The 24,676-nt window shown below is 51.4% G+C and overlaps 1 protein-coding gene across 2 annotated transcripts in view; it reads right to left on the reverse strand.

Annotated features, from left to right (window-relative positions):
* Positions 1 to 24,676, reverse strand: part of GMDS (GDP-mannose 4,6-dehydratase) — a 411,761-nt gene that overhangs the window by 64,534 nt on the left and 322,551 nt on the right. For both annotated transcript variants that reach the window (XM_045162304.1, XM_045162305.1), the window contains exon 5: positions 10,824 to 10,942. In XM_045162304.1, the coding sequence (XP_045018239.1) occupies positions 10,824 to 10,942 (119 nt within the window). The remainder of the gene's footprint in view (positions 1 to 10,823; positions 10,943 to 24,676) is intronic.

Consider the following 24,676-nt stretch of genomic DNA (forward strand, 5'->3'; position numbering starts at 1 on the left):
AGAAGCGACACACTGGAAGGGTGGGGTTTTCCCACAGAGCAACTGGACACAGTCAAGGTTCAGCACGTACAACAGGAGGGCTCACAGCAGACACCCGGCCACGGGACACGGGCTCGCTCCTGGGGTCCTGACACCCAGCCACGGGACACGGGCTCGCTCCTGGGGCCCTGACACCCAGCCACAGGACACGGGCTCGCTCCTGGGGCCCTGACACCCGGCCACGGGACACGGGCTCGCTCCTGGGGCCCTGACACCTGGACACGGGCTCACTCCTGGGGCCCTGACACCCGGACACAGGACATGGGCTTGCTCCTGGGGCCCTGACACCCGGACACGGGCTCGCTCCTGGGGCCCTGACACCCGGACATGGGCTCACTCCTGGGGCCCTGACACCCGGACTTGGGCTCACTCCTGGGGCCCTAACACCTGGACACGGGCTCGCTCCTGGGGCCCTGACACCTAGACATGGGACACGGGCTTGCTCCTGGGGGCCTGACACCCGGACACGGGACACAGGCTCGCTCCTGGGGCCCTGACACCCAGACATGGGACACGGGCTCGCTCCTGGGGGCCTGACACCTGGCCACGGGACACGGGCTCGCTCCTGGGGCCCTGACACCCGGCCACAGGACACAGGCTCGCTCCTGGGGCCCTGACACCCGGCCATGGGACACGGGCTCACTCCTGGGGCCCTGACACCTGGACACGGGCTCACTCCTGGGGCCCTGACACCCAGACATGGGACACGGGCTCGCTCCTGGGGCCCTGACACCCGGCCACAGGACACGGGATCGCTCCTGGGGCCCTGACACCTGGACACGGGCTCGCTCCTGGGGCCCTGAGACTCAGACATGGGACACGGGCTCGCTCCTGGGACACCCCCCAACCCCACCTTCCTGCAGTCCCCTCTGCGTCCTCTGAGCCCAGGGGCCAGAAGCCTCACACACCAACCCACACCACACCTCCCCCGGCCCCATCCCCTGCCCCAAGAAACAATCCCTAATTAGGGGAAGAATGTGCACGAACACAAAACACTTGTTATCTCAGCCAGGAGGCGTTTAGAAATGAGTTTCTTTTTAAACGTATAATAAGGTTTGCCCTTGTTGTTTTGACTGAAAATATAGATATGATACCGCAAACTATGATAAATATTCCCACTGGCGAAACGCCGCCCCCCCCACAGCAGCACGCGGTGGTTTTCTCATGGTTGCAGGCTGTTCCTACAACTCTCCTCTCAAAATTTAACAAGATTAATGACAGAAAATTAGTCAAGACAAGTATTGGCCTGTTTGGTTTATGCATCACTTCGAGAGCAAGAGAAAAGCGCTTCCTTTTCACATTACTTATTACTTAATAAGTAATAAGGGGACAGGGAAGCAAGAGTCAAGACTTAACACCAACAACAACCCCGAGAACACAGCCTCCTCCAAATGCACACGTGTACACACACAGGCACATACACACACACACACACACGCATGCACACACACGCACATAGACACATATATACACATGAACACTCACAGACGCATAGATACACACACAGACACAGACACACAGATACACATATACACACGCACACATATAGATACACGTACACTCAGACACACAGATACACATATATACAAACAGGCACATAGATACACATATAGACACACACATATACACACTCTCACGCATTCACATAGATACACATATACCCACACAGATACACACACACACACACACACAGACTCGTAACTACATGCACTGCACACAGATACACACTCACACACGAGGAGCACTGCTCTGACCTGGATTACGTGTATGGCTTGGTTTTATTAGCATGAATACTACACACATTGAAAAAAAAAAAGAATTTATATATTTCATCCCTCACAACTTTTGGAGTTTAAGACAATGTCAATAAAACGTCAAACTTTATTCCATAAGCAAACATAAACAAAATGTGTACTTAGTTTTAGAAAAAAAGACGTGAAGTTGCCTCCACTGTAGAGCGAAGGGTATTCACTTTTTCTATACTATTCACTCTAATAAGAACCTTGGAGGTTTATTTAAAGCAATATGGAGTTTGAATTAAAAGGGTATTTAAAAACTCAATCCTGACACAAGAGACCCGTGATACATTTGCAAATCACCAAAGAATATGGATAATTTTCTTGAAACATGCACTACCTTCCTTAACAATGAAGTCGAGGGCATGGAGATGATCCAGATGACTCATTTGCCTGCATATTCTCTTATGTCCCCTTGCCTTTTTTTTTTCACTTATGTTCCAGCTCCCAGCATTGTATTTAAAATGAAAACGCCAACACATCTGCCTTCCTGTTCTTATCTCTTCTAATGAATGTAATTAGTCTCCTGCACAATGTTTTCATGCAAAACAAATATATAAGTCTGGTAGTTAAGAAAGAAAATGCAAGTGAATTAAAAAATAACGACATAGAAGATGATTCTATGGAATTCTTGACATAGAACGTGATTCTATGGGTGGAATTTTTGCTCCCCTTTCTACAGTCTGGAAGCATAATCACCTGAAGTCTGCTACAAACGGGGATGCTGGTCTTGGGTTTACAAACCTTCACCTTCTCTTGGGATCCAAGGGCCAAATGTTTTAAAGGCAAAGTATTACAGGAAAGCACGTGAAGTGTTTCCCAAAAGATGAGCTCCTGGATTTTCTCCAATTTCCAAGGCTGTTTTTGACAGATTGCCATTAAATGTTTTGAGGTAAGGGAACTACTATATAAATTAAGTGGCTGGAAGAACTTGACTTCTACACAACTGTGGAATCGAGTCCCCATCAGTTCAGAGATGACCGACATGTTTCTTGGGCTCCCAGGAGACTTCCATCAAAGCCTGGCTCTCCTCTCACTTTCGAGACCAGGGTTCTGGACCCCCTGGCTCTTGCACTTTGGAGACCCCCATCAGTTCTTGGTCAATCTCTTTCCTACTTTGGGAAAAAAAAAACAGGTAGGGATGCCTCCAGCTGTTCAGAACTCTATGTCCCCCCAAGAGCAATCCAAAGTCACTGAAGGCAGGAATGGGGTGTTCAGAGAATTTCTTCTATCTCAATTTATCAGATAATAAACTCAGTCCAATGTCTGTTCAATTCAACTTCACTTAAGTGATCCCTGGAGGCATGAGGGCAGAAAGAAAGAGAGAAGGAACCAAGCCGGTTGCAGGTGCTCCCTGGACGACAGTCCTCATGGAAAAACCTAGAGAGTCTAGGCTTTTCATTTTACAGCAATCTGCCCTCATTCTCACCCTGCATGCCACACACACAGACACACAATCAAACTCTCAACTTCCAAATATTCGTTTTCCGTTACCGACTTATGAAAATGTTGATTTATTTACCAACTGCCACTGTGCAGGGCAGGATGCAAGGTTCAGAAAGGACCCAAAGCAGGTTCGGCCTCGAGCAGAGAATGCCCAGTCCGCCAGGGAGGGTAAAGTCCCAGGTGACCTAAGATCGCGGTCAGAAGGGGCGATGGCTCGGATGTGGCGACTGTCGGGTCCACCTCGGGCCTGAGGTTCTGTGATCTCCCAGGCTCTGCTGCTCAGAGTGGGGTCCAGGGGCCAGCATCCCCCACATCTGGCATCCCGGGGGTCCCGTTAGATGCTCAGGCCCCGCCCAGACCTACCGGATCCCCACGTGCTTCTCAATAGTTAGCATTGGAGGACTTGTGCTCCACGGGAGACAGGCCAGCCGAAAGATGCCCTAACTCTGATGGTAGGTGAGTTACTCCTGGAGAGCAGGGGTGTTCTCATCACAACCACAGCCCCCCGGGGCCGGAGCTGAGGGCCTGTCCTCTCCTTCCCTGCCCGCCTCTCTGCTGAGAACGCCCGTAGGCTCCTCCTGGTCACATGAATGTGAGGCGTTGGTGGGACTCGACTGTTTGGAGTTCCAGACATAGCATCAGTTGCCCGATCTTACTGGTTTCATGCTTTGCTGTCCCTAGCATTCACTGTAGACAAATGTCACTTTCCATCAACACCGTTTCCTCACGAACAGCAAAAACGGCAGAGCACCCGAGGCTCCAGCCCGCTGTGGCGCGTCCCGCGTGCTGACACGTTTCACCTGCTCCCCTCCCTGAGAGGCAGGCCCTCACCTCATCTCGGGGTGGGCGGGGAGGGGGGGTGGAGCGGGGGCCAGGCCTGGGGCTGCGCGTGGAGCCCCTCATCCGACGCCACGGCACACTGCGTGCTGAGAGTCCTGGGAGAGGGAGCCAGTGGCGACGGGGAAGGGGCCCTCCAGGCCCAGCTCCAGGTCGGTGTTTCCCTTGCCCATCGCTGCCTGGCGTCTGACTACTCGGAATCCGTTCCCAAGGAGGCCTGGTCGGCCCGTCAGAAGGCCAGCTGCAGCGGGGCCGGCCCGGAGCGGTCCCGACTCTCCGGCCTGCTCCAGCTGAGATTGGAATGCTGCTCGTGGGGCCCGGAGACAATCCAGGGAAGGAAATTGGAAAGAAAACAAACAATTGAATGCAACTTGCAGACAGCGTTCAGAGAGCCATCGTGATTTCATTATCTGGCCCTGAGAAGGAATTCTGTCTCAGCCGTGCTGTGGGAGCGCACATCGCTGGCGCTCTGTTCCCACGCCCGGCCACGCGGACTCTGGGTGCAGGTGGCCGCCGGGCAGGAGGCTCGGCTGGGGGCGCAGGGCGGTGCTCCGGTGTCTCGGGCCATCGGCACCTCACACCCGCTCTCTTCCTGGGAGATTCGGGAAAATGTTTTGGTTTCGCCAAAACCGTACGCGACACTCAAAGGCGATGCTGAGTACCACTGAAGCCTCGGGGGGGAAAGGCGATGCTGAATACCACTGAAGCCTCGGCTGGTGGCTTGGTCTGTCATCTGGAACGACGTGAAGGCCCCTCCTGAGATCTGCCGCAGGTTCTAGCGAGACTATGCCGGGCCTTCCTGCCGCCTCTGGGGATGGGGATGCAGGCTGCGGCGGGGCTCCGAGGGACAGAGGGCACTCCCAGCTGGCAGTCCACGCGGCTCTGTTGTTCAAGTAGGATTCCAATACAGGGTCATCTTAAGAAGCGCTGGGTTAAACAACGTCACCCAGACTCTTCACTGGTGATTCTCCAGGAGGGGTTGTAATATCCAGATGAACTGGACACAGACACTTTTCTAAGGCATTTCCTCTCTACAGAAGTCTCAGTGTATGCAGGTCTGTGCTAGGTATTTTAAAAAAGGCGTTAGCCCAGGGGACCAGGGACAGAAGGCTGAACACAAGATGCCATTTCCAAAGTGGGAGAAACGCACTGAATCTGCAGACTGATCCCAGGAGAACTGCGTCTTCCCAGGCCCTGCAGTCCACGCACAAGGCACACCTCCCCACTTAGCACTTTTCTAATTTCTCCCATCGATGTCTTTTAGGTTTCAGTGTGAATGTCTTTCAGGTTTCAGTGTGCATGTCTTTCATGTACTTTATTAAGTTCATCTCTATTTCATTTTTCGGATTCTACTCTAAATGGTATTGTGCTTTTTTTTTTTTAAAAATTCAATTCCCAGTTGTTGAATGGCAGTACACAGAAATACAGTTGACTTCTGTATATAGCTCTTGTATCCTGTGATGTTGCTAAATGCACTTGTTAGTTTTCCTGGCTTTTTGGGTAATTACTTATGTTTCCTATGTACTCCATCAAGCTATCTGTGAATAAGATAGATACACATCTTTCTTTCATTCCTTTTTCTTTTTTTTCTTGTGGCTAAGATCCAGGACAATGTGGAAATGGTTTGACAAAAGCAGACAGCCTTGCCCTGAGCCCCACTTTTAGAAGAAAAGCATTCAGTGTCTCCACATTAACTATGATGTTAACTGTTGGTTTTTCTCAAAGACCATCTATCAGCTTGAGGAAATTTCCTTCAATTTCTAGTGTGTTGATATTAATTTTTAAAAATAATAGTTGTTAAATTTTATCAAATGTCTTTTCTGCCTCTATTGAAAAAAAAATACGGCTTCTTTGTTTTCTTAATATGTTGAATTATGTTAATTTTCAAATGTTAAACCAGCCTTGCATTCCTAAAATAAACCCCACTCTGCCGTGGTGTACCAACTTTTTATATATGGATAATTTCGATTTGCTAATATTCTGTTACTATTTTTGGTTTCTATGCTCACTGGAAATACTAGTCAGTATTTTTCTTTTCATGTAACATTTTTATTTTTAGCATCAGGGTAATATTGGCCTCATGAAATGAGTTAGGAAGTATTCTCTCTTCTAAGTGAGTGTTAGGAAGGAAGGGAGTGTTTTCTTCGTTAAACAGTAAAAATTCAGTTTTTTAAATACACATAGAACTACTACAATTTATAGATTTTTTGAATCAGGTTTGGCAATTTGTGTCTTTCATGCAATTTGCCCATTTTCTCTAATTTGAAAAAGTCATTGGCAAAAATCTGTTCATAGTATTTCCTTACCATTCTGTCAACATCTGGAGGACTTGTAGGGATGATAACTCTTTTATTTCTACTACGTATAATTTGTCATCTCTTTTTTTCCTGGATAGAGGTTTATCCACGTTTTGGTTGTATGATTTTCCCCATTATTTTCCTGTTTTCTACTTCATTGATCTCTATTTTTATCTCTGTCGTTTTCTTCTTTCTGTTTGTGCTGGGTTTAATGTGCTGTTCTTTGTCAAGCTTCTTAAGATGGAAGCTGGGATAACTGGTTTGGGCTCTTTCTTGCGTTTTAACATCAGTGTTCACAGCCACACGCTCCTCTCTAAGCACTGCTTCGGCAGCACCCCACAAATTCTGGTATGCTGCTTTCATTTTCATTTAATTCATAATATATTCTAATTTCCCTTGTGATTTCCTTTTTTGACCTGTGAGTTATTGAGAAGCGTGTCAGGCGGTAAGCTCCAGAAATACCAGTTAGGTCAAGGAAGTTTTCTTCTGTATCTGCAGAGACTTTCTGTCGACTTGCACCGCAGTTACAAAGAAAGGAGTGCCGGAGTACACAGACATGAAGTTGTCTTTTTTCCTATCGATTCTGTCAGTATTCTTAAGTACCTATAACTCGGTGTATGTACATTTAAAATCGTTATGTCTTTATGAAGAATCAACCCCTTTAAAATACGAAAGGGCTCTTTATTCCTTCTAAGTAAATGAAGTCTATTTCATCCCATATAAATACAGCCACTCCAGTTTCCTTATGGGTAGTATCTGGATGTTTTTTTTTATCTTTTTACATTTAAACTATCTATATGTTTATATATAAAATGTGTCTCATGTCAGTAGCATATTGCTTTTTCATCAAGTCCAACTTTATCGCTCTTTTGATTAGAGAATTTAGGGCATTTACAATGGGTGTAATTATCATGTACTTAGTGTTTGCTTCCTATCAGCCCCGTCTGCTGTTTGCTCTCACCCCCTCTTTTCCAGCTTCTTTTAGATGAGTTGTTTCCTTGCATTTTGACTCCAGCATTGGCTTGTGGCTAGTTTTCATTTTGTTTTGTTTTAGTAGTTTCTCCAGAGTGTGCAGCACATACTTTAACTAATTGCAGTCTGTCTTCAAATAATTTCATGCCAATTCCCAGCTGGTGTCAGAATCTTACAACCACGTAATGAGGCGATGCTTCCGCCCTGTCCCCACTCTCGCTACTGCTATTGCACAGTTTATTTCTATACGTATCAGACGCCACAAACGGACTGCTGTTATTTGTGCTTTCAACAGTCAATTACTTTTCAAAGAAATTTTAAAGTGAGGGGAAAAACTTATATTTTCCCACATTTTGGCTACTTCTCCTGTTCTTCATTCTTCTGTTTTCCTTCCATCTAAATGTTTTGCTGGTGACGAACCCTCCCAACCTCCGCCTATCTGGAAAGTCTTTAACTCGCCTCCGTTTCCGAGATGGTGTCCCCGGGCACAGACCTCGAGGCTTAGGTTTCTTCCTGCAATTTAAGGATGCTGCTACAAGGTCTTCTTGCCTTGCATATTTCTGATACCAAAGCTTTCTTATTTTTGTTCCCCTCTACTTTTAATAATAATTCTACTTTTAAAGTTTTCTCTTTAGCATTTATTTTCAGTAATTTGGGAAACTTGGGGCTGTTATTTAATTCTTTTCCTGTGCCCTCTCCCCACTTTTTCCCCAAGACTCTGATTATACACATTAGGTTGTTTGATTTTGTCTCACAGGTTAATCAAATCAAACTCAGTTTTTTCCTTCCAGTCTGTTTCTTCCTGTGCTTCATTTTGGATTATTTCTAGTACAACATACATAAGTTTACTAGCTTTTCTCCTGCAGTGTCTACTCTGTTCTCAATGCCAACAGTGAGGTTTCGTTTCAGATACTTTATTTTTCATCTCTAAAGGTTGCATTTGGCTCTTATAAAAAATACATATATTTCCTTATCTCTCCTCACTATACTCATGTTTTTCTTAATACATTTGACCGTTACAGTGGCTACTTCATGTTCCCTGTGAGCTCATACCACTGTCTTTATAATTCGTCAGTCTGTTTTTGTTGATGGATTTTCCTCTTGGTTTTGTCTCATCTCCCACATCGTGACACTCCTGCTAATTTTTGGTTGAATGCTGAACGTTAAGAAAATTATGCTTCTGAGTCTAGACTTTACTGTCTTTCTCTGAAGAACACAGGGCTCTGCAGTGGCTGGCGGGTCAGTGACTTGTGAGCCCTGGAAGTCCGTGCGTCAGCTCCGCTGGCCTGGCCCTAGAGGAGCCTCCACTCAGGGTCACCCCACCTCCGAGCTCGGGCCTTCTGGGGACTCACTCCGTCCTCTGAGCGACAAGTGAGGTGGCTCGGTGGCGGCTGCAGCTCGCGAGCCTCCCGGCCTCAGGAACGCCCAGAGAAGCCTTCAGTCCCATGCCCGGGTAGTTTCCTGTCCAAGCCTGTGGAGTCTCCTCGTGTTTGGCAGGAGCTCAGGGGGATCCTGACGCACATTTCTGGAGCTCCTTGCAGATCGCACCTTTCTAGAACTCGTCCACACCATCCACAGCCCCAGACTCTGAGCCCTGACCTCCGACTTCTCTGCAGGCGCGCCTCTTCCTCCCTCCCAGGTGGAGGCCATGCCTCCAGCCGGGTCATTTCAGGGCTCACCTCGCTGGTTCCTTTCCTACCAGGGCCCATGGTCCTGCACTGCCCGTTGTCCAAAAGTTGTTCTATATATTTCATAGTCTCCTAGTTTTTCAAGGTAGAGGTTTAACCGAATTTCTGTTATTCCATCATAGTTAGACGTGGAAGTCCTTTCTTATATTTTAAAACTAAGCCTTGGGAAAGTATTTGGCAGATCCTCAAGAAGTTAAACACAGAGTTACCATAAGACCCAGAAATTCTACTCTTTAGGCTTTTACCCCCAAAGAACTGAAAGCAGGGACTCAGATACTTGTATGTTCACAGCAGCACAGCTCACAATAGCTGAAGAGGAGCAACCCAGCTGTTACAACGCGTGGTCCAACCGCACAACGGAATATTACTCAGCCTTAAAAAGGAGTGACATGCTGACGCACGTTACAACAGGGACGGACCTTGAGGACATCAGGTTCAGTGAGACGAGCCTGTCGCAGAAGGACAGAAACTGTCATCCCAATACACGAGGCCCCTGGGGCCCCCAACGCAGAGACTGAAGCGGAGCTTCTGTTGCTGGGGCTGGGGGAGGGGTGCAGAGCAGGTGTTTAATGGAGACGGAGCTTCCGGCTGGGGAGGCGGCGGGCTCTGGGGACGGTGCTGTTAGTCGCATCGACTGTGAGTGCACTGAATGCCCCTGACTCGTGGCCCCACACGACGGAAATGGGAGACACTACGCCATACACGGGCTTCCCAGGTGGCGCTGGTGGTAAAGAACCCACCCGCCAGTGCAGGAGACACAAGAAACATGGGGTTCGATCCCTGGGTTGGGAAGATCCCCTGGAAAAGGGCATGGCTACCCACTCCAGTATTCTCGCCTGGAGAATCCCATCAACAGAGGAGCCTGGTGAGCCACAGTCCATGGGGTCCCAGTGTCAGACACGACTGGGAGACCAGGCATGCGTGCACGTTGCACATACCCTCCTCAATAAAACAATCACGGAAAAAGAGGCTTCCATCTATAGTGCTGCTGCTGCTGCTAAGTCGCTTCAGTCGTGTCCGACTCTGTGCGACCCCATAGACGGCTGCCCCCCGGGCTCCCCCGTCCCTGGGATTCTCCAGGCAAGAGTACTGGAGTGGGGTGCCATTGCCTTCTCCATCTATAGGACTGCCCCTAAATCTTCCAACAAAAATCTGACTTCAAGATTTGTGTAATTAACAAGTGGATGAAGCGTGTGGACTGTTCTGGTATAAGGGGTAGTGCTGGCTGAGCTGAGGACCTCAGCGAGACCCACAACCGGACGCTGCTCACACACCAGTGGGATCTCCTGGCCGCCCTGCACCCACGTTCGACAGTGTCACTGGTCATGGGGAAAGCACACGGAGTCCACGGGGATGGGGCCTCGGGTCAGCAGCCCACTCTCAGTGCTTCAGAGAAAAGGGTTTTGCTGGTAGTACATTTGAAATTGACCTGTAAATTTTTGTGGTTTCAAAAATTTTAAATATATAGTGAAAGTATTAAAAACAGAGACTGTATAATGTTCTCACATTGCTCTGTTTAGAGGAATTAGTGACAGTAAAATCCAGTAAAGCATGCATCAACCACGATACAAAACTTGAAGTTAAAAAATTAAAGAGCTTAAAATCATATTTAAAAATTAAAAAGATAAACTTCTGAAAGACTGAGCTTAGGTGGTGCCAGCGGGACAAAGCATCTGCTTCCTGCTCTAGAAGGGCAGGGGAGAGACAGACTGCAGGCAGGCAGAGGGGCGCCCGTGGGGCCTACTCACACGATGGTCTTCCCGATGTGCAGAAACGACTTCTCCACGAACTCCCGCACGCTGTGGACCTCCCCCGTGGCGATGACGAAGTCCTCGGGCTCGTCCTTCTGCAGCATGAGCCACATGGCCTGGGGAGAGAGGCGGAGCAGGTGAGAGCTGCACGATGCCCTCGAGACGGTCAGGGCAGCACACGCACCCCCACCGGGCCACGCCGACAACCCTCACACTGAGCCCCCGGGAAGCCCGACACACACACACATCCACGCACGTGCGTAACTGAACCGCCTTGCTGCACACCTGAAACCAAGAAAGCAGAAATCAACCTCAATAAAATGCTTTCATCACTCGCCCCCACGTGTTTTTTTTTAACTTATTAATTTATTTTAATTGGAGGCTAATTACTTTATAATATTGTGGGTTTTGCCATACACTGACATGAATCAGCCACGGGCGTACATGTGTCCCCCTGTCCCGAAGCCCCTTCCCACCTCCCTCCCCATCCCAACCCTCTGGGTTGTCCCAGTGCACCAGGGACCCCCATTTTAAATAAAGTAGGTAAAAGCAGTAGGCGCCCCTTAGAACACAGAGCCCACTGGCAGGTACACTGAACTTCTGCTTTCACATTGAAAGAAAAACTGTTGGTTGGTGTCTCCCTGGCTGCTGTTAGATAAGCTGACAAATACATTTCTGAGGTCAACAGAGCAGCTAATTTTCTTTTAGAAGATGCAATCAACAAAGTTCAATTCTTCTTTACCCATCTGAATTTACGGTAGCCTTCTAAAAAATACAATCGTGGTTATATCTCCTGTGCTCGAACTTTTTTCTCACGACTATTTTGCATTTTGGGTCTACTTCCAGACCGTCTTCAATCATATTTTTGTCCTACGGAAGAGGAGACTTCTGGCCACTTCACACGCCGTGGCGCTGCAGCTCATGTGGCGGTAAGCAGGGTGATGGAGACAGCCGGCGTCAGGGACACAGTGAGACGCCAGATGAGTCGTCCTGCAGGAGAGGGCTTTGTTCACGGCCAGACTGCAGAAAGACTGGCGGTTGCATGTTGTATTATAGTTAATGAACTCAGCTGCAAGACTTTTTAAAATTTTATTTTTATTTATTTGGCTGCACTGTGTCTTATGTGAGACATGTGGGGTCTTTTCCCTGATCAAGGATTGAACCTGCGCCCCCTGCATTAGGAGTTCAGAGTCTTAGCCACTGGAGCACAAGGGGAGTCCCAGTTGTAACACTTCAAAAATTTTACATGAGTTATATTAATAATAGAGCTTGACCGGTTTTAAAAAGGCACAGAATGCAAGCTCTTCTCTTCGTCATGATGGCACGCCTGGCCTGGGAAGCTTGTGCCTCAGTGGCCCCCGCGGTGTCGGGCTGGGGCCCCGCACCCTGGCTGTCCGCCCCTCGGGGGCACCCTGATCGTGGGCACCTGCGCAGGTCGGGCCCTCCTGGTGTCTCTTGCAGGAGCCTCCCGGCCTGCCTGCCCTCCTCCCGCGGCCTGGGAGCCCTCTCTCTGCACCCAGACGCAGCGGTCTCCCGGGTGTCCCTGGGGAGGTGGCTCCAACGCTGGCTTCCTCCCCGATGAAGGGGCCATCCGCCTCCCAAACACACGAGCGGGGCACAGATGCAGGTAAGCACACACACGCACACGCACACACACTTTCTTCAAAATACTTTCAAAGTTTTTAGGAAAAATCAAATTATGCTTCTGGCTAGAATTTCTATTTGAACGTTTTTCTGAGGGATTAGTGTATACACTTAAGTGTGTTTTACTCAAATTTCCATTCTAAAAATAACATTTCAAATGGGTCTTTCAGGACTGCTCGGCTTATTTTATTTCTTTTGAACACTATGTTGGGGCTCAAATGGTTTTGAAAAAAATCATATTTTGAACCATGTGAAAGAAAGTGAGGACAGCTAAAAACAAAAGGAGAGCACACGGTGACTGGCCGGGGCTGGCCACGTGAAGCGTGGGTACCGGCCCCGGGGCGGGCTCGTTCCCGCCGGGAACCTGGGGTCACCAGGAGCCTCTCCCTTTGCTGGACCGAACGCCAAGAATCTGCCCTCTTCTTTTCCATCAGACCGTCCGCGGCCTCTGACCTGCCAACTTCTAGGCATTTCCTGTGAAGTTCATACTGTCCCAGACTGCAGTCTGGGAATGGGAAGGGAAAGGATATACAACTCCAGATTTATTTGTTATTCCTGAGCAGTTTACTGGTCTTAACAGAGGGAAAGGGCTTTGTCTGAACTTCCACTGAGTATAGCAGATGGTCCTTGACTGGTGACGGGGGCCGGGTGACACCCGGGTCAGCGGGCGAGCAAGCTCATGTCTGGAGTGGCCGCAGTCAGCGCTCTGCCCCCAGGTCGCGGCGGGCAGCCTGCGGGGATGCTCGCCCAGCCCGACACACAGGCCCCTGAGTGGGAAGCGATGGCCCGGCCTCTGCACACAGCTGGGCATGGTGACCTGGTCCACTTCTCCCTGGACGGACGGCGCGGCTGAGCAGGGTCCACCTCCACATGCCTTCCTGATCACGGGCAGGAGGGGTGACCCGTGATCGGCCCGTGGCTTCCGACACAGAAATGCTCCAGAGGGGACAGGCTTCAGACATCAGGGTCCAGCCCCACCTCTCCAGGTACGAGGGCCCCATGAGGATACAACAGACGTACTCACACACTCACCACCTCCGCCCTGACCTGATCACCAGGGCAAACGAAAACTTCGCCTGCTCCTCACTTTTTCACCTGTCCCACGGGGAGGAAAGACGGCCGGTGCAGGGGCGCACCAAGGCTTGAAATTCCTCCGCAGAGAGCCGTCCCTCGATGGCAAATGGACCCTTCAGCTGTCCAGCCGCGTCTCACGGCACATGGAGCCGGGGAGACCTGACCCAGGTCACTGACATCGGAGGGCCAAGTCTAGATGGTTATAGATATTCGCTCCATCTGGAAGTGTGTTTTCTTATAACCATACAATTAACCTAGCTGTTTTACAAATCTGATTACAGAAGTCAGAATAAAACTTTGATTTAAAAAATTTTCAAAAAAAAAAAAAGAACCCTAAAGCCCTCCTCTCCCACGCCTGCTTGTTGGCTGTTCAGGTCACGGACGCGGAAGTCCGGGGAGGGGCCCCGCCTCCCTGGGCACGGGGCTCGGGCGGCTCCCCCTGGGCCAGTGGAGAACAGCCACGGTGCACCGCTGGCCAGTGGCCCGATTCCGCACACGCCCCTCTGAGCGCGGGGTGTGTTTGTCTTCAGAACCTGGGTTCGACGGTTGCTTCCACCTCGCCGTTAACCTCCGGCTTGGTATCCAAGCCACGGACACTTATTAACCGAGCTGTCATCCATGAATAACGAGACACGTTAATCAAGGTTATGTTTAACTATGTGCAGTGGGCTGCTGCCATGTCAGCCTTGCGCTTGTGTGCTGTGCTTCACGGGCCACCGTCATGGAAATGGTCTAAACATACACACATGCTTACAAATACACACGCAGGTATACATATACATACACACATATATATAAAACAGGGGAGAAAGCCCACAAACTATTTCTACTGAAAATCAGTCATTTGGAAAATGGAGATAAAATTCCCCATAGAGTGTTCTAAGTGTGGAACTAGGCACATGCATTTTCTTTAAGCTCATTCAGTAGCTGTCTCCATGACGACAGCCCGGTGTTCTTCGCTTGAATCAGGACGTCGAGGAGTCCTGGGCGAGGCTGGGTCTTATGTTTGTGGGACCCACAGGGGGAGGTTGAAGGCTACCCCAGGGTCAGGGGAGCACCCCTTACTCTGATATAGCTGGGGAGCAAATATAACTACATTGAGAAAATCATTTGGCATAAAATCAAAACCTCAATCTAGTAATTTCTTCATGGGCAAAAATACTGAGGCTTGTCGAGTCCTTTGATCAAGGGCCTTTTAGACATTTTAAAGATACAAACTTACTAGACAGGAAAAAAATCATTAGATCATAAATTAAAAAAAAAAAACCAAAATAATAGAACAAACTTAGAAGGCTCTCTAGCTCTCGCTACGAACGGTCATTCAACGCTGGTACCGACGCTCTGAAATGGACTGGGCCAGCAGTGAGTGCCCTGCCCTGGCGTTTGTTCCAGCCACACCCACGGACCTGCGAGGTCCGAGGCGGGGGAACCACAGCCTGGTCGCCCTAGTCCTAGATAATCACCCTGACCCGGTGTGTCTGGAGCGCCGTCTGCTCTCTGTACACGCAGAGCCAGGTAACACAGCCGTTTCTCCTCTGCTCTCCGAGGATGCTCCGTCTCTGTTTTCCCGGGCGCAGCAACCACGTGCATGTTGGGCCTCTCCTCCTCTCAGGTCTGTTGCGTGCTGCCCGGTCACATTCATGCTTGTTCTTTTCCACATTTTTTTAATCTGATTTCCTTTTGCTTGTTCCTTTGATTGTTTCTAATAACATTTATTTAAATTTTCTTTCTAGTGTGGCTGCAACGTCGTGAGTGATTTTCTCTTGTCCACGCCGTTCCTGACTACTTCAGCTCAGCTCTTTCATCCATTTCATTTCATTTATTTCCTTCAAGTGTGGAATCTGCAAACATTTCCTTAAAGGGCCAGAGAGTAAACACTTGAGGTTTCTGAGCCACAGGCTGAACCACAAGCGCTCAGCTCTGCGGCCGGAGCGCCGAACGGCCACGACAGCTCGGGGACAGCCTGTGCGGCTGCGCTGCTGCGGGGCCGGTGCCTGGCCCACGGACGCTCACCTGTCCCCCGTGGCTTCTGGCAAACAGAACTGCACCGTGCTGCCTGTAGTTCCTCTGGATCCCGGTATTTTCCTCTGACGCTGCTGCTGGCGGTCAGCGTGCATGCCTGCCTGCCTGTGGGGCCCTCGTATTCCCCGGCAACCCCGTCCCCAGGCCTCTCCCCTTTCCCACCGTTATTATTTGCTGCAGAACCGCATGAGGAAGAGCAGAAAAGCACAGGGTGGGCCTGCTGCCCCCTCAAGGTTCTCCCCAGACACTCTCTCCAGAACCACCACACTCCCCGCCGGGGCACACCTGCCCTCTCTTCCCAGCATCGGGCTGGGGAGTGTGGCCACCGGGCAGCCCGGCCGTGATCAGTCTGCATCCTCGGCCCAGAGGCCCGGCCTGACAGGGAACCTGGTGTCTCCTGCAGCAAACAGTGGGACTGGACGTTCTCTAGCCCTCCGTAACCCTCATGGCAGAAAGTGGAGAAGAACTAAGGAGCCTCTTGATGAAACGGAAAGAGGAGAGCAAAAAAGTTGGCTTAAAACTCAACATTCAAAAGATGAAGATCATGGCATCCAATCCCATCACTTCATATGGCAAATAGATGGGGAAACAATGGGAACAGTGACAGACTTTTTTTTCTTGGGCTCCAAAATCACTGCAGATGGTGACTGCAGCCATGAAATCCAAAGACACTTGCTCCTTGGAAGAAAAGGTATGACCAACCTAGCCAGCATATTAAAAAGCAGAGACATTACTTTGCCAGCAAAGGTCCATCTAGTCAAAGCTATGGTTTTTCCAGTAGTCAGGTACAGATGTGACAGTTGGATTATAAAGAAAGCTGAGCTCCTAAGAATTGATGCTTTTGAACTGTGGTGTTGAAGAAGACTCTTGAGAAGACCTCAGACTGCAAGGAGATCCAACCAGTCAACCCTAAAGGAAATCAGTCCTAAATATTCATTGAAAGGACTGGTGCTGAAGCTGAAGCTCCAATCCTTTGGCCACCTGATTCAAAGAACTGACTCATTGGAAAAGACCCTGATGCTGGGAAAGATTGAAGGTGGGAGGAGAAGGGCATGATAGAGGATGAGATGGTTAGATGGCATTACTGACTCAATGGACATGAGTTTGAGTAAACCCTGGGAGTTGGTGATGGACAGGGAGGCCTGGCGTGCTGCATTCCATGGGGTCGCAAAGAGTCGGACATGACTGAGCAATTGAACTGAACTGAACCATACGTAATATCATTCTGTGGGGCTTTTAGGACTGAAGACTAAGCTGAGCAAATTCTAGAGCCAGACGTGCCTGCCCAGCACAGCATATTCAGAGTGGGTGCATCAGGTTACATGACCATGTAAACAGTGTAGGAAAGAACCACAACGGAAGTTGCAAAACTAAGGATGGCACCCTGGCCCCGAGCTGCTCAGGACTCGGAGTTCGGCAGCAGGAGGACTGGGGCGGCGGCTCCGCCCTGCTCCCAGGCTGTGGGCCAAGTGGCCTGACCGCCTGGTACTCGCGCTGGACACACCCGCTGTCCTGCACCTGCCCTGCCTCCGTGGCCTCCCGGCCGGTCTGCCCCCACCTCCTCAGAAAACAGAAGCTGCAAGGCCTCCTCTGGCCTTGTGAGGCCTTGGCCTGGAGTGACCCAGTGTCCCCCCACTCTGTGGACAGGCTCAGCCCAAACCCAACAAAGGGGAAACACCGCCGTGAGAAGTCAAGTCGCACAGTGAGAGGCACTCGGGGTGAGAAGGCAGTCCTGTGATGACCGGAGCTTCCGCTGGTGGGTTAGCACCGCAGTGGAATTCCGTGCTTGCCTTTAACAGCGGCATGGCTGCCTCTGCCGCCGCGTCTCTGCTCAGCACTGTTTGCCTTTAACACCCTGTCGGGCCCCCGAGAGGGACAGGAGCCCGGGAGTCAGGCTTGGCGGCCCGGCCCAGGCTCCCAGACTGTCCCAACACGCTTCCCAGAAGTGCTGCTTCCTGGCGCCCAGCCGCCTACCTGGACCAGGTGCTTCCAATTACCTGCTCCCACGCGCACGGCCTGCGAGCCACCCAAACCCGCTCCCGGCTCAGCGGGGCCGCCAGGAGCTGTGGGCTCGGGGCAGGAAGTGACTCCACACCCACGGCCACCTGCCGGCCGCCCTGGCCGCCCGTGGCTCCCTCACAGAAGCCAGCCCTGACTTCCCGGTGACCTTCCTCTCCAGCCCGTCCTGACCACCTGGCCCTGCCCCTCGGCTGACTCTGACCTCTGGAATCCAGCTTCTGGGCTGGTCCTGGGCGCCCGCGAATGGCAGGCGTGAGTCTCACCACCCCAATAACCATTGTCACTGGTAAATAAACCCCATAAACACAGCAGGGTATGTGCATTAGGGAAATGCAGATTGTACTTTCCTTACAAGCTCAGTTTCCTTAAAACAGTGCTGCCCCAACAGCAGTATGATACAAGCCACACATGCAACTTAGCTTTTTCTATGAGCTACAGTGAAAAAGGAGACGGGAAAAGTGAAGCTTATTTCAATGTCTTAGAATGCCCAAACGCAGCACCTTCTCATTTCAACACAGAATACCCTCAAGGTATTTCACGCGACTTGTCCATGCAGGGCCCTGGCACTCCTGCTGTGGTCACAGCACCCCTGAGTTCAGACAGGCACCCCTCATATGCTCAGTGACCCGGGGGCCTGGTGGGCGCCCACCGGGCATAGGCGGCAGAGCCGTCCCGGAGGAGGAGAGCTGAGTGGGCAGTGCCTCGTCCTGCTGCCCCGCCTGCAGGGCCGGGGAGGTGGCCGCCCCCCTGGCGGCACAGCTGCAGGACTGACCTCTCGTCCCTCCCTCGTCACGGCCTCCACGCCGCCTGCCTCTTCCTGGAGTGACCTCACCGGTGAAGACAGACCTTGAAAAGTCATCCCACAGTTCCCGGCTGATGACCATTGAACACGTGAAAGCTTGCGTCGTGACTGTCAGATGGGCAGCGATTCCCTCCCCACCCACCCCGTGGGGACAGCGGGGAGTGAAGACCCAGAGGACCCTGATAGGCACGATGGCGCTGGGCGCTCAGAGAGAAGGCTGGCTGCTCGAAGCAAATCTGGGTGCCTCAGAGTCACCCAGAAGGGGCCTGTGCACCCTGTGGGCCTCCACCAGCCCCCGTGAGGCTGACCCCGCAGCCTGAACACCTATACTTTAACAGGTTCCAGGGAGGTTGCCAGCGCCAGTGTGGGAACCACAAGGAGAATCCAGGCTTGTTGAGGGGCTCAGACGTGGAGTCAGATCACCTGGGTTAGACCCCCATTCCAGGAATCACTGGATAACTTTTGAAAAGTTGCCTAATCTTTCAGCACTTCAGAAAAATGAGAATAAATGGTGCTGGCCTCAGAGGGCTGCTTTTAGGATTAAATTAGTTAATATCCCTGGTGGCTCAGCTGGTAAAAAATCCGCCCGCAATGTGGGAGACATTAGGTTTGATCCCTTGGTTGGGAAGATCCCCTGGTGAAGGGAAAGGCTACCCACTCCAGTATTCTGACCTGGAGAATTACATGGACTGCATAGTCCATGGGGTCGCAAAGAGTCAGACACAACTGAGCGACTTTTGCTTTTCACTTTCATGAAAAGTGCCGGGAACAGGGGCTGGGGCAGAGTGCGTGCTCGAGGACTGTGGTTTACCGTGACAACGATGCTGACGGCATAGCTGGCGAGGGCTCCTGGTATCTGGAGACGTCAGCTCCTCTCCAGGAGGGGAGAGTAGAGGGTGGAGAGAATTTAATCCCAGTTCTGTTAGTCAGAGCCACAGACTTTCATAGCTGGAAGGGACTTCGAGGTACCGCCATTCAATTCCATTCATTTAGAAGGTGGGCTAGCGGCTGAGAGCAGGGAGGCGGGGTGACCTGTCTGAAGCCACACAGCCGGTTCAGCTGGCGGCGGGACGAGAGGCTGCACCCCTGTTCATTCCTCCTCCAGGCGCACTCTGCTCCCACACGCCTTCCTGTGGGAGCGCCGCAGACGGCTGCTAGGAACCCCGCGTGGGCCTCTGTGCGCCCGCCCGGGGACTCGACCTGCTGGTCGGCAAGCATTCACGGGGGCCCGCAAGGTGCCGGGCGTGGAGGACGCAGGGCGGGGAGGGTGGGCAGACACGGCAGATGTCCTGTCGGGCTCAGGGACGTCCACACTTTACGCAGGAAACAGCTTCAACAGGCCGATATTTGATTTGGGGAAGGGCTTCTGAGAGTAAACTCCAGGGAGCCTCCAAGAGCTGTCAGGCATGGGGGCTTCCTCAGACTCCGTCCTGAGCAAGCCCACGGCCCGCGGCTCAGGATGGAGGGGCATGCAGCCAGGGGGCTGTCCCGGGGTCTCCCCACCTCCCAGCCATTTTCAGTGATGGAGACGGAGTCATTCTGGGTCAGTCAGGGTCTCAGAAAAACCCGTGCCCAGGGGCCCAGAGCCTGCACGGCCGGCCCTGGGTACCACAGATGCCCAGCTGTGTTGGGGACAGCGGCTGGCTGAGGCTGGGGGGGCCTGGGGCAGGAGCGCCTAGGCCCAGGGTGGGAGACCCAGAGGTGACACATGGGGGGCGGGGAGCCACAGGCCTGGGGGGCTCGGCAGGGGGCCCCCTGACCAGGCCTGGGAGGCACTGACTCCCTGGACTCTCTGAGCTGGATTCCGGCCCCGGTGCACAGGCTGTGAGGAAGATGGGGGCCCAGCCCCTGGGTGGGGGGCGGCCGCACAGAGGGCGGCACTGAGCGTTCAGGAGGCATCCGGTTCAGGGCCCGTGGGGAGGATGCCACGAGGGGCGATGGCCGGCAGGGGTGGGGGGCGGGGGGCACACCTCAGTATGGGCCCCCAGAACTGGCACCTGTCTGCCCCTTCACTCCAGGACTTCAGTGCCTGCCTGTCCAGCGTCCCAGGGACCACCTGGCACTCACAGCATCCTCCTAATGGGGGACGGTGGCCTGGCCACCTCATTCATCAAACTCACGTTTGAACGTGTTTCCCACAATGTTCCGATTCACAAAAATCAGGATTTCAGCTTAAAAGTCACCCTCTCCTCAGTACTCCTGAAGCTATGATGAATAGATTTAGATTTAATCATCCCATCTTTAACTTTTGGTTGCTAAATATAAGAACACCCCAGCACACACAGTATGTAAGCTTTGCTCTTCTGGGAGGTCAGGTCACTCTTATTAGCTCGGTCCTGCCCACGAGCACGATGTTTCTGTTATAATTATTTCCTAGATGCTGAGTCAGCAACGTCCTTGATTGAAAGAGATGGGAAGGGAAGCCAGTTACATTTAAGAAAACATTTCTTGTGACAGTAATATTGGAGCTGAGTGACATGGGAGGGGAGGAATTCTACTAGATAAAAAACCCAACAGTCTACAGACGACACTCCCACGACACTGCTGAAAATTAAGCAAAAAGCTCCTTAATGTTCTCCAAATTAAAAAAGAAAAAAAGTCAAGAGAATTCCTAAAGGTTTGATTACTTTAAAAACTTATAGGACAGGAGATTTTTTTTTTTTTTTGAGTCTTTATAACTTTATATGAAGTCTGGAAAATCAGGTCTTTGATAAATTGAATTAATATTTTCAAGACAGTTAACATATCAAGTAGTTAAAAATTCTAAAATTCGCCCCTTACCTCCTAGTATCAAATCAACATAAACCTCTTAGAGAAGCTTAACTCAAATTACCAGATTCTGGAGAACAAACCTTTATTTCTTGGTGACTAAAATTTTCAGTTGTTTGACCAGTACCAATGACTACTCAAGGCCCAGGATTAAGAAGAAAAAGTTGTGGGATCCTGTGAAACACCAGAGGTGGTTCTCCCAGCAAACGCTGTCGGCAGGGGCCATGGGGCCATCTTTTCTGTTAACACAACATTTTCACATTCATTTCATATGAATGAACAATGTCTGCACTGTCTTCCTGAACACTAATTTAGTGTTGTATTTTTTTGCTGTGTCAATGAGTGTCAAAATATTGTTCTTCTAATACATGAAAGTATTTGCATGGAGCTTTATGACTGATCTTCAGATGTTAGCCAGAGGCAAAGTAAAACAGAGACACTCCAGTTGGGAAACCTCCTCAGCAACGAAAGGCAAGCCTTTAACATATTCTGCCTTTCTGCCAATTTTTTTTTTTTTTTTTCAGCTGCACAATGGCTTATTTACCCTGCAACTGGTGAAATTAAAAGCATTGTCAGAAACAGCAAAACTACATTTCAACAGTAAGACCCAAGGATTCCATTTCCCTGAAAATGAAACAGAAAGTTTTCAAGGAGGAAGACAAAAATTTCAAGAGGAAATTCTAAGAGCCTGACATGAATTAAAATACAAACCACATCCACCAATTACAGAAAAGCCAAGTAACACGTGCGCTTTAACAATGAGCTGAGAAACACACGGGCAGCTCGCCCTAAGTCACGCGTTTCCGCATCATCTCATGCTTAGATGTTCCACGGCCCGGAACCGCGTGCACTCATCCCAGTTCCCTAAGGAGAACAGGGCCACTGGGCTCTCAGTCTCTTCAGACCTGAAGGCCCCGACCAGCTATCTGACGGGTTTCGATTCCGCTCTCTCCTTCCCACTCAGGATCTGGGCACGGCAGTTCTGACGGGAAAGGCGCAATGCCTCTCACAGGAGCATGGGTCCGGCCACGGCTTACTCACCACGAAACTGCGGTCTGGGCCGCTGCGTTGGGAGAGCGGGCCCGGGGTGGGAGCCAGGACAGGCAGTGAGGCCGCGCTCCACCACAGAGACCAGACCAGCCTTTCAAGTCAGGTGCTGGCTTGCAGATGAGCAAGCTCGTCAGCCTGCAACAACCTCCACAATGTTCTTATTGATCAGAAAGGCTCGTGACGCAAGGCTCTGGGGGGACGGGGGCGGGGGGGGGGGGTGGTATGTGGAAATCTGTGCTGGCTCCCTCGGCCCAACTTTCCGAGAAGGAGGCACTTGGAGTGGTGTTTACGGAAGGCAGATGTTACCCCAGGATGAGCACCTTCCCCAGAAGATGCGCGACGCACTGGGTCCTCGGGACCAACTGAGCCCACTGGTTGTGCACAGATGTGCGGCATCTTCACTGTCCTGCCCTTACCATGGACGGAGCCTGGTTAGAAAGCTGGCCACTGATAACATCTTAAAACTCAATCTGAAATGATCCCCTAGACGTTCTTCTTCCCTATGACACACGAGGTAATGCTGACAGTTTTTTCAAATCAATGTTGTCGATTCAAGAACAGTTATTGAACATTTGCTCCAAAAATCATAAATTAATGTAAGAGGCTGGATCATAATATTAAGAGGCTGCTAACTTTCACGCAGGAGCATGTGTGTGGGTAGAACATGAAGCCGCCCATCAAGGCTCTGGCAGAGCAAAGGGACCAGCGTGACTGCCACACTTGCTGCCCGATCCACCCGGACTCCCCAGCTCCCATTTCTACTCAACTCCTCCTAAAGCCACAGGGAAGGACAATGTGGCGAGGGGATGGGAGGTCAGAGCTTTGGGACACACGCGGGGTGCTGCCTGATCAGGGCCACCCGACTAGACAGTGGACAAGGAGTCCTTCCTGCCCTGCCCTCCCCCACCAGCCACAGGGAATCCTCGAGAGCAAAAACGAAGGAAAACAGGGCTTCCCAGGTGGCACAGTGGTTAAAAAAAGAAGAAATTCCATTCAGAGTCCAGTGAGAAGACCACGCAAGTGAGATGAAGCCTCAGTGAACTGCCTCCAAGGAAGCCAGTCTCCCCGGCAGGGAGAGGAATCCGCGTCCCTCCGTGGGCAGCCCCCAGCCTGGGGTGGGCGGAGACGAGGGTGGGCTGCAATGACCGCTGCCCCACCCCCGCCCCACGCCTCTGAGTGCCCGACGCCAAGCCACACGGGACGGGCAGGGGCACAAGCACGTGCTCTCACAGGGATGTGGATGGGCAGGGCTCTGGTACTGGGGGGCAGTGTGACGTCCCAGCCAGGCTGGCACAGATCCCCCCACCAGGGGCCAGAAGCAGCATCTCGCGGTGCCAGTCACCTTCGTCTCCGGCTCCGTGTTAGGTTAGAACCCTGAGCAGAGGCACAGTTTGGGGCCTTTGCTCCCAAGCGTGAGTGGTGTCCCCTGGCTGGGAACGTATCACCTGTGGGGCTGCAACCTGCTTCAGCAGAGGCCCCCGTCTCGTGAGGAACATGTCACCTGTGGGGGCTGCCACCTGCTTCAGCAGAGATTCCTGTCTCATGGAGAATGTGTCACCCGTGGAGGCTGCTACCTGCTTCAGCAGAGACCCCCCTCTCATGGGGAACGTGTCACCCGTGGGGGCTGCCACCTGCTTCAGCAGAGACCCCCGTCTTGTGGTGGCCCCGCTGCCCGTGGGGGGTCGGGGGGGAGCAGGGCCAGCCCCCACTGATACCAACTCCTCCTGCTGCTGGAGGTGGAGGGCAAGGATGAAGGGAAGAGTGAGAATGGCACCCCAGCTCCCAGCAGTGCTGGGCGCGGTGGCTGAGGATCCCTCCCGCAATCGGCTGTCACCTTGTCATGGGAGGGGGGTCAGTTCCACAAGCTGAGCCTATGCCACGAGCATCCCCCCGGAGAGACCCTCCCGCCCGCCTAGAAACGGTGGGATGTGAAGGCCTGGAACCGCCGCGCATCCCCCCAGGGACAGTGTTACAGGGAAACGGGCCATAAAGGCCAGGGCCAAGGTTATGTGGTGGGAAGAACACAGACAGAGTCCTAGACTCTGGGCTCATCATGTCAGACACGTCACCAACTTCCTGCTCAGGTTCCCCACATGTTCCAGGGTCTAGGGCTCCCATCAGAGAATCTGTTGAAAGCACTTTGTGATCCACAAGATGTTACTGCTACTGCAAATGCTGATACTATTGGAGAAAATTTCCTGGGCTAACGACTAAGAGATCAGTGACCCGTAACGATCTCCCAGATACGACGTGATAATTCCACAGCCTGTTATCAGTCCTAACATGAAAACACAGCATTCTTCAGAGCACTCATTCTTTTTAAAGATGTGTTTTAGAATGGAATCTGTGGTTTCAACATTTCCATCCTTAAGAATTTCTGAGTCCTTGACCAAGGCAGGTTGGCTATTTAAGTTTTGAAAGAGTGCAAAAATCCTGGTAATTTATGTGTTTGTCTTATATGTGCGTTTCT

Source organism: Bubalus bubalis, chromosome 2, assembly GCF_019923935.1.
Source record: "Bubalus bubalis isolate 160015118507 breed Murrah chromosome 2, NDDB_SH_1, whole genome shotgun sequence".
Taxonomy (NCBI): Eukaryota; Metazoa; Chordata; class Mammalia; order Artiodactyla; family Bovidae; genus Bubalus; species Bubalus bubalis.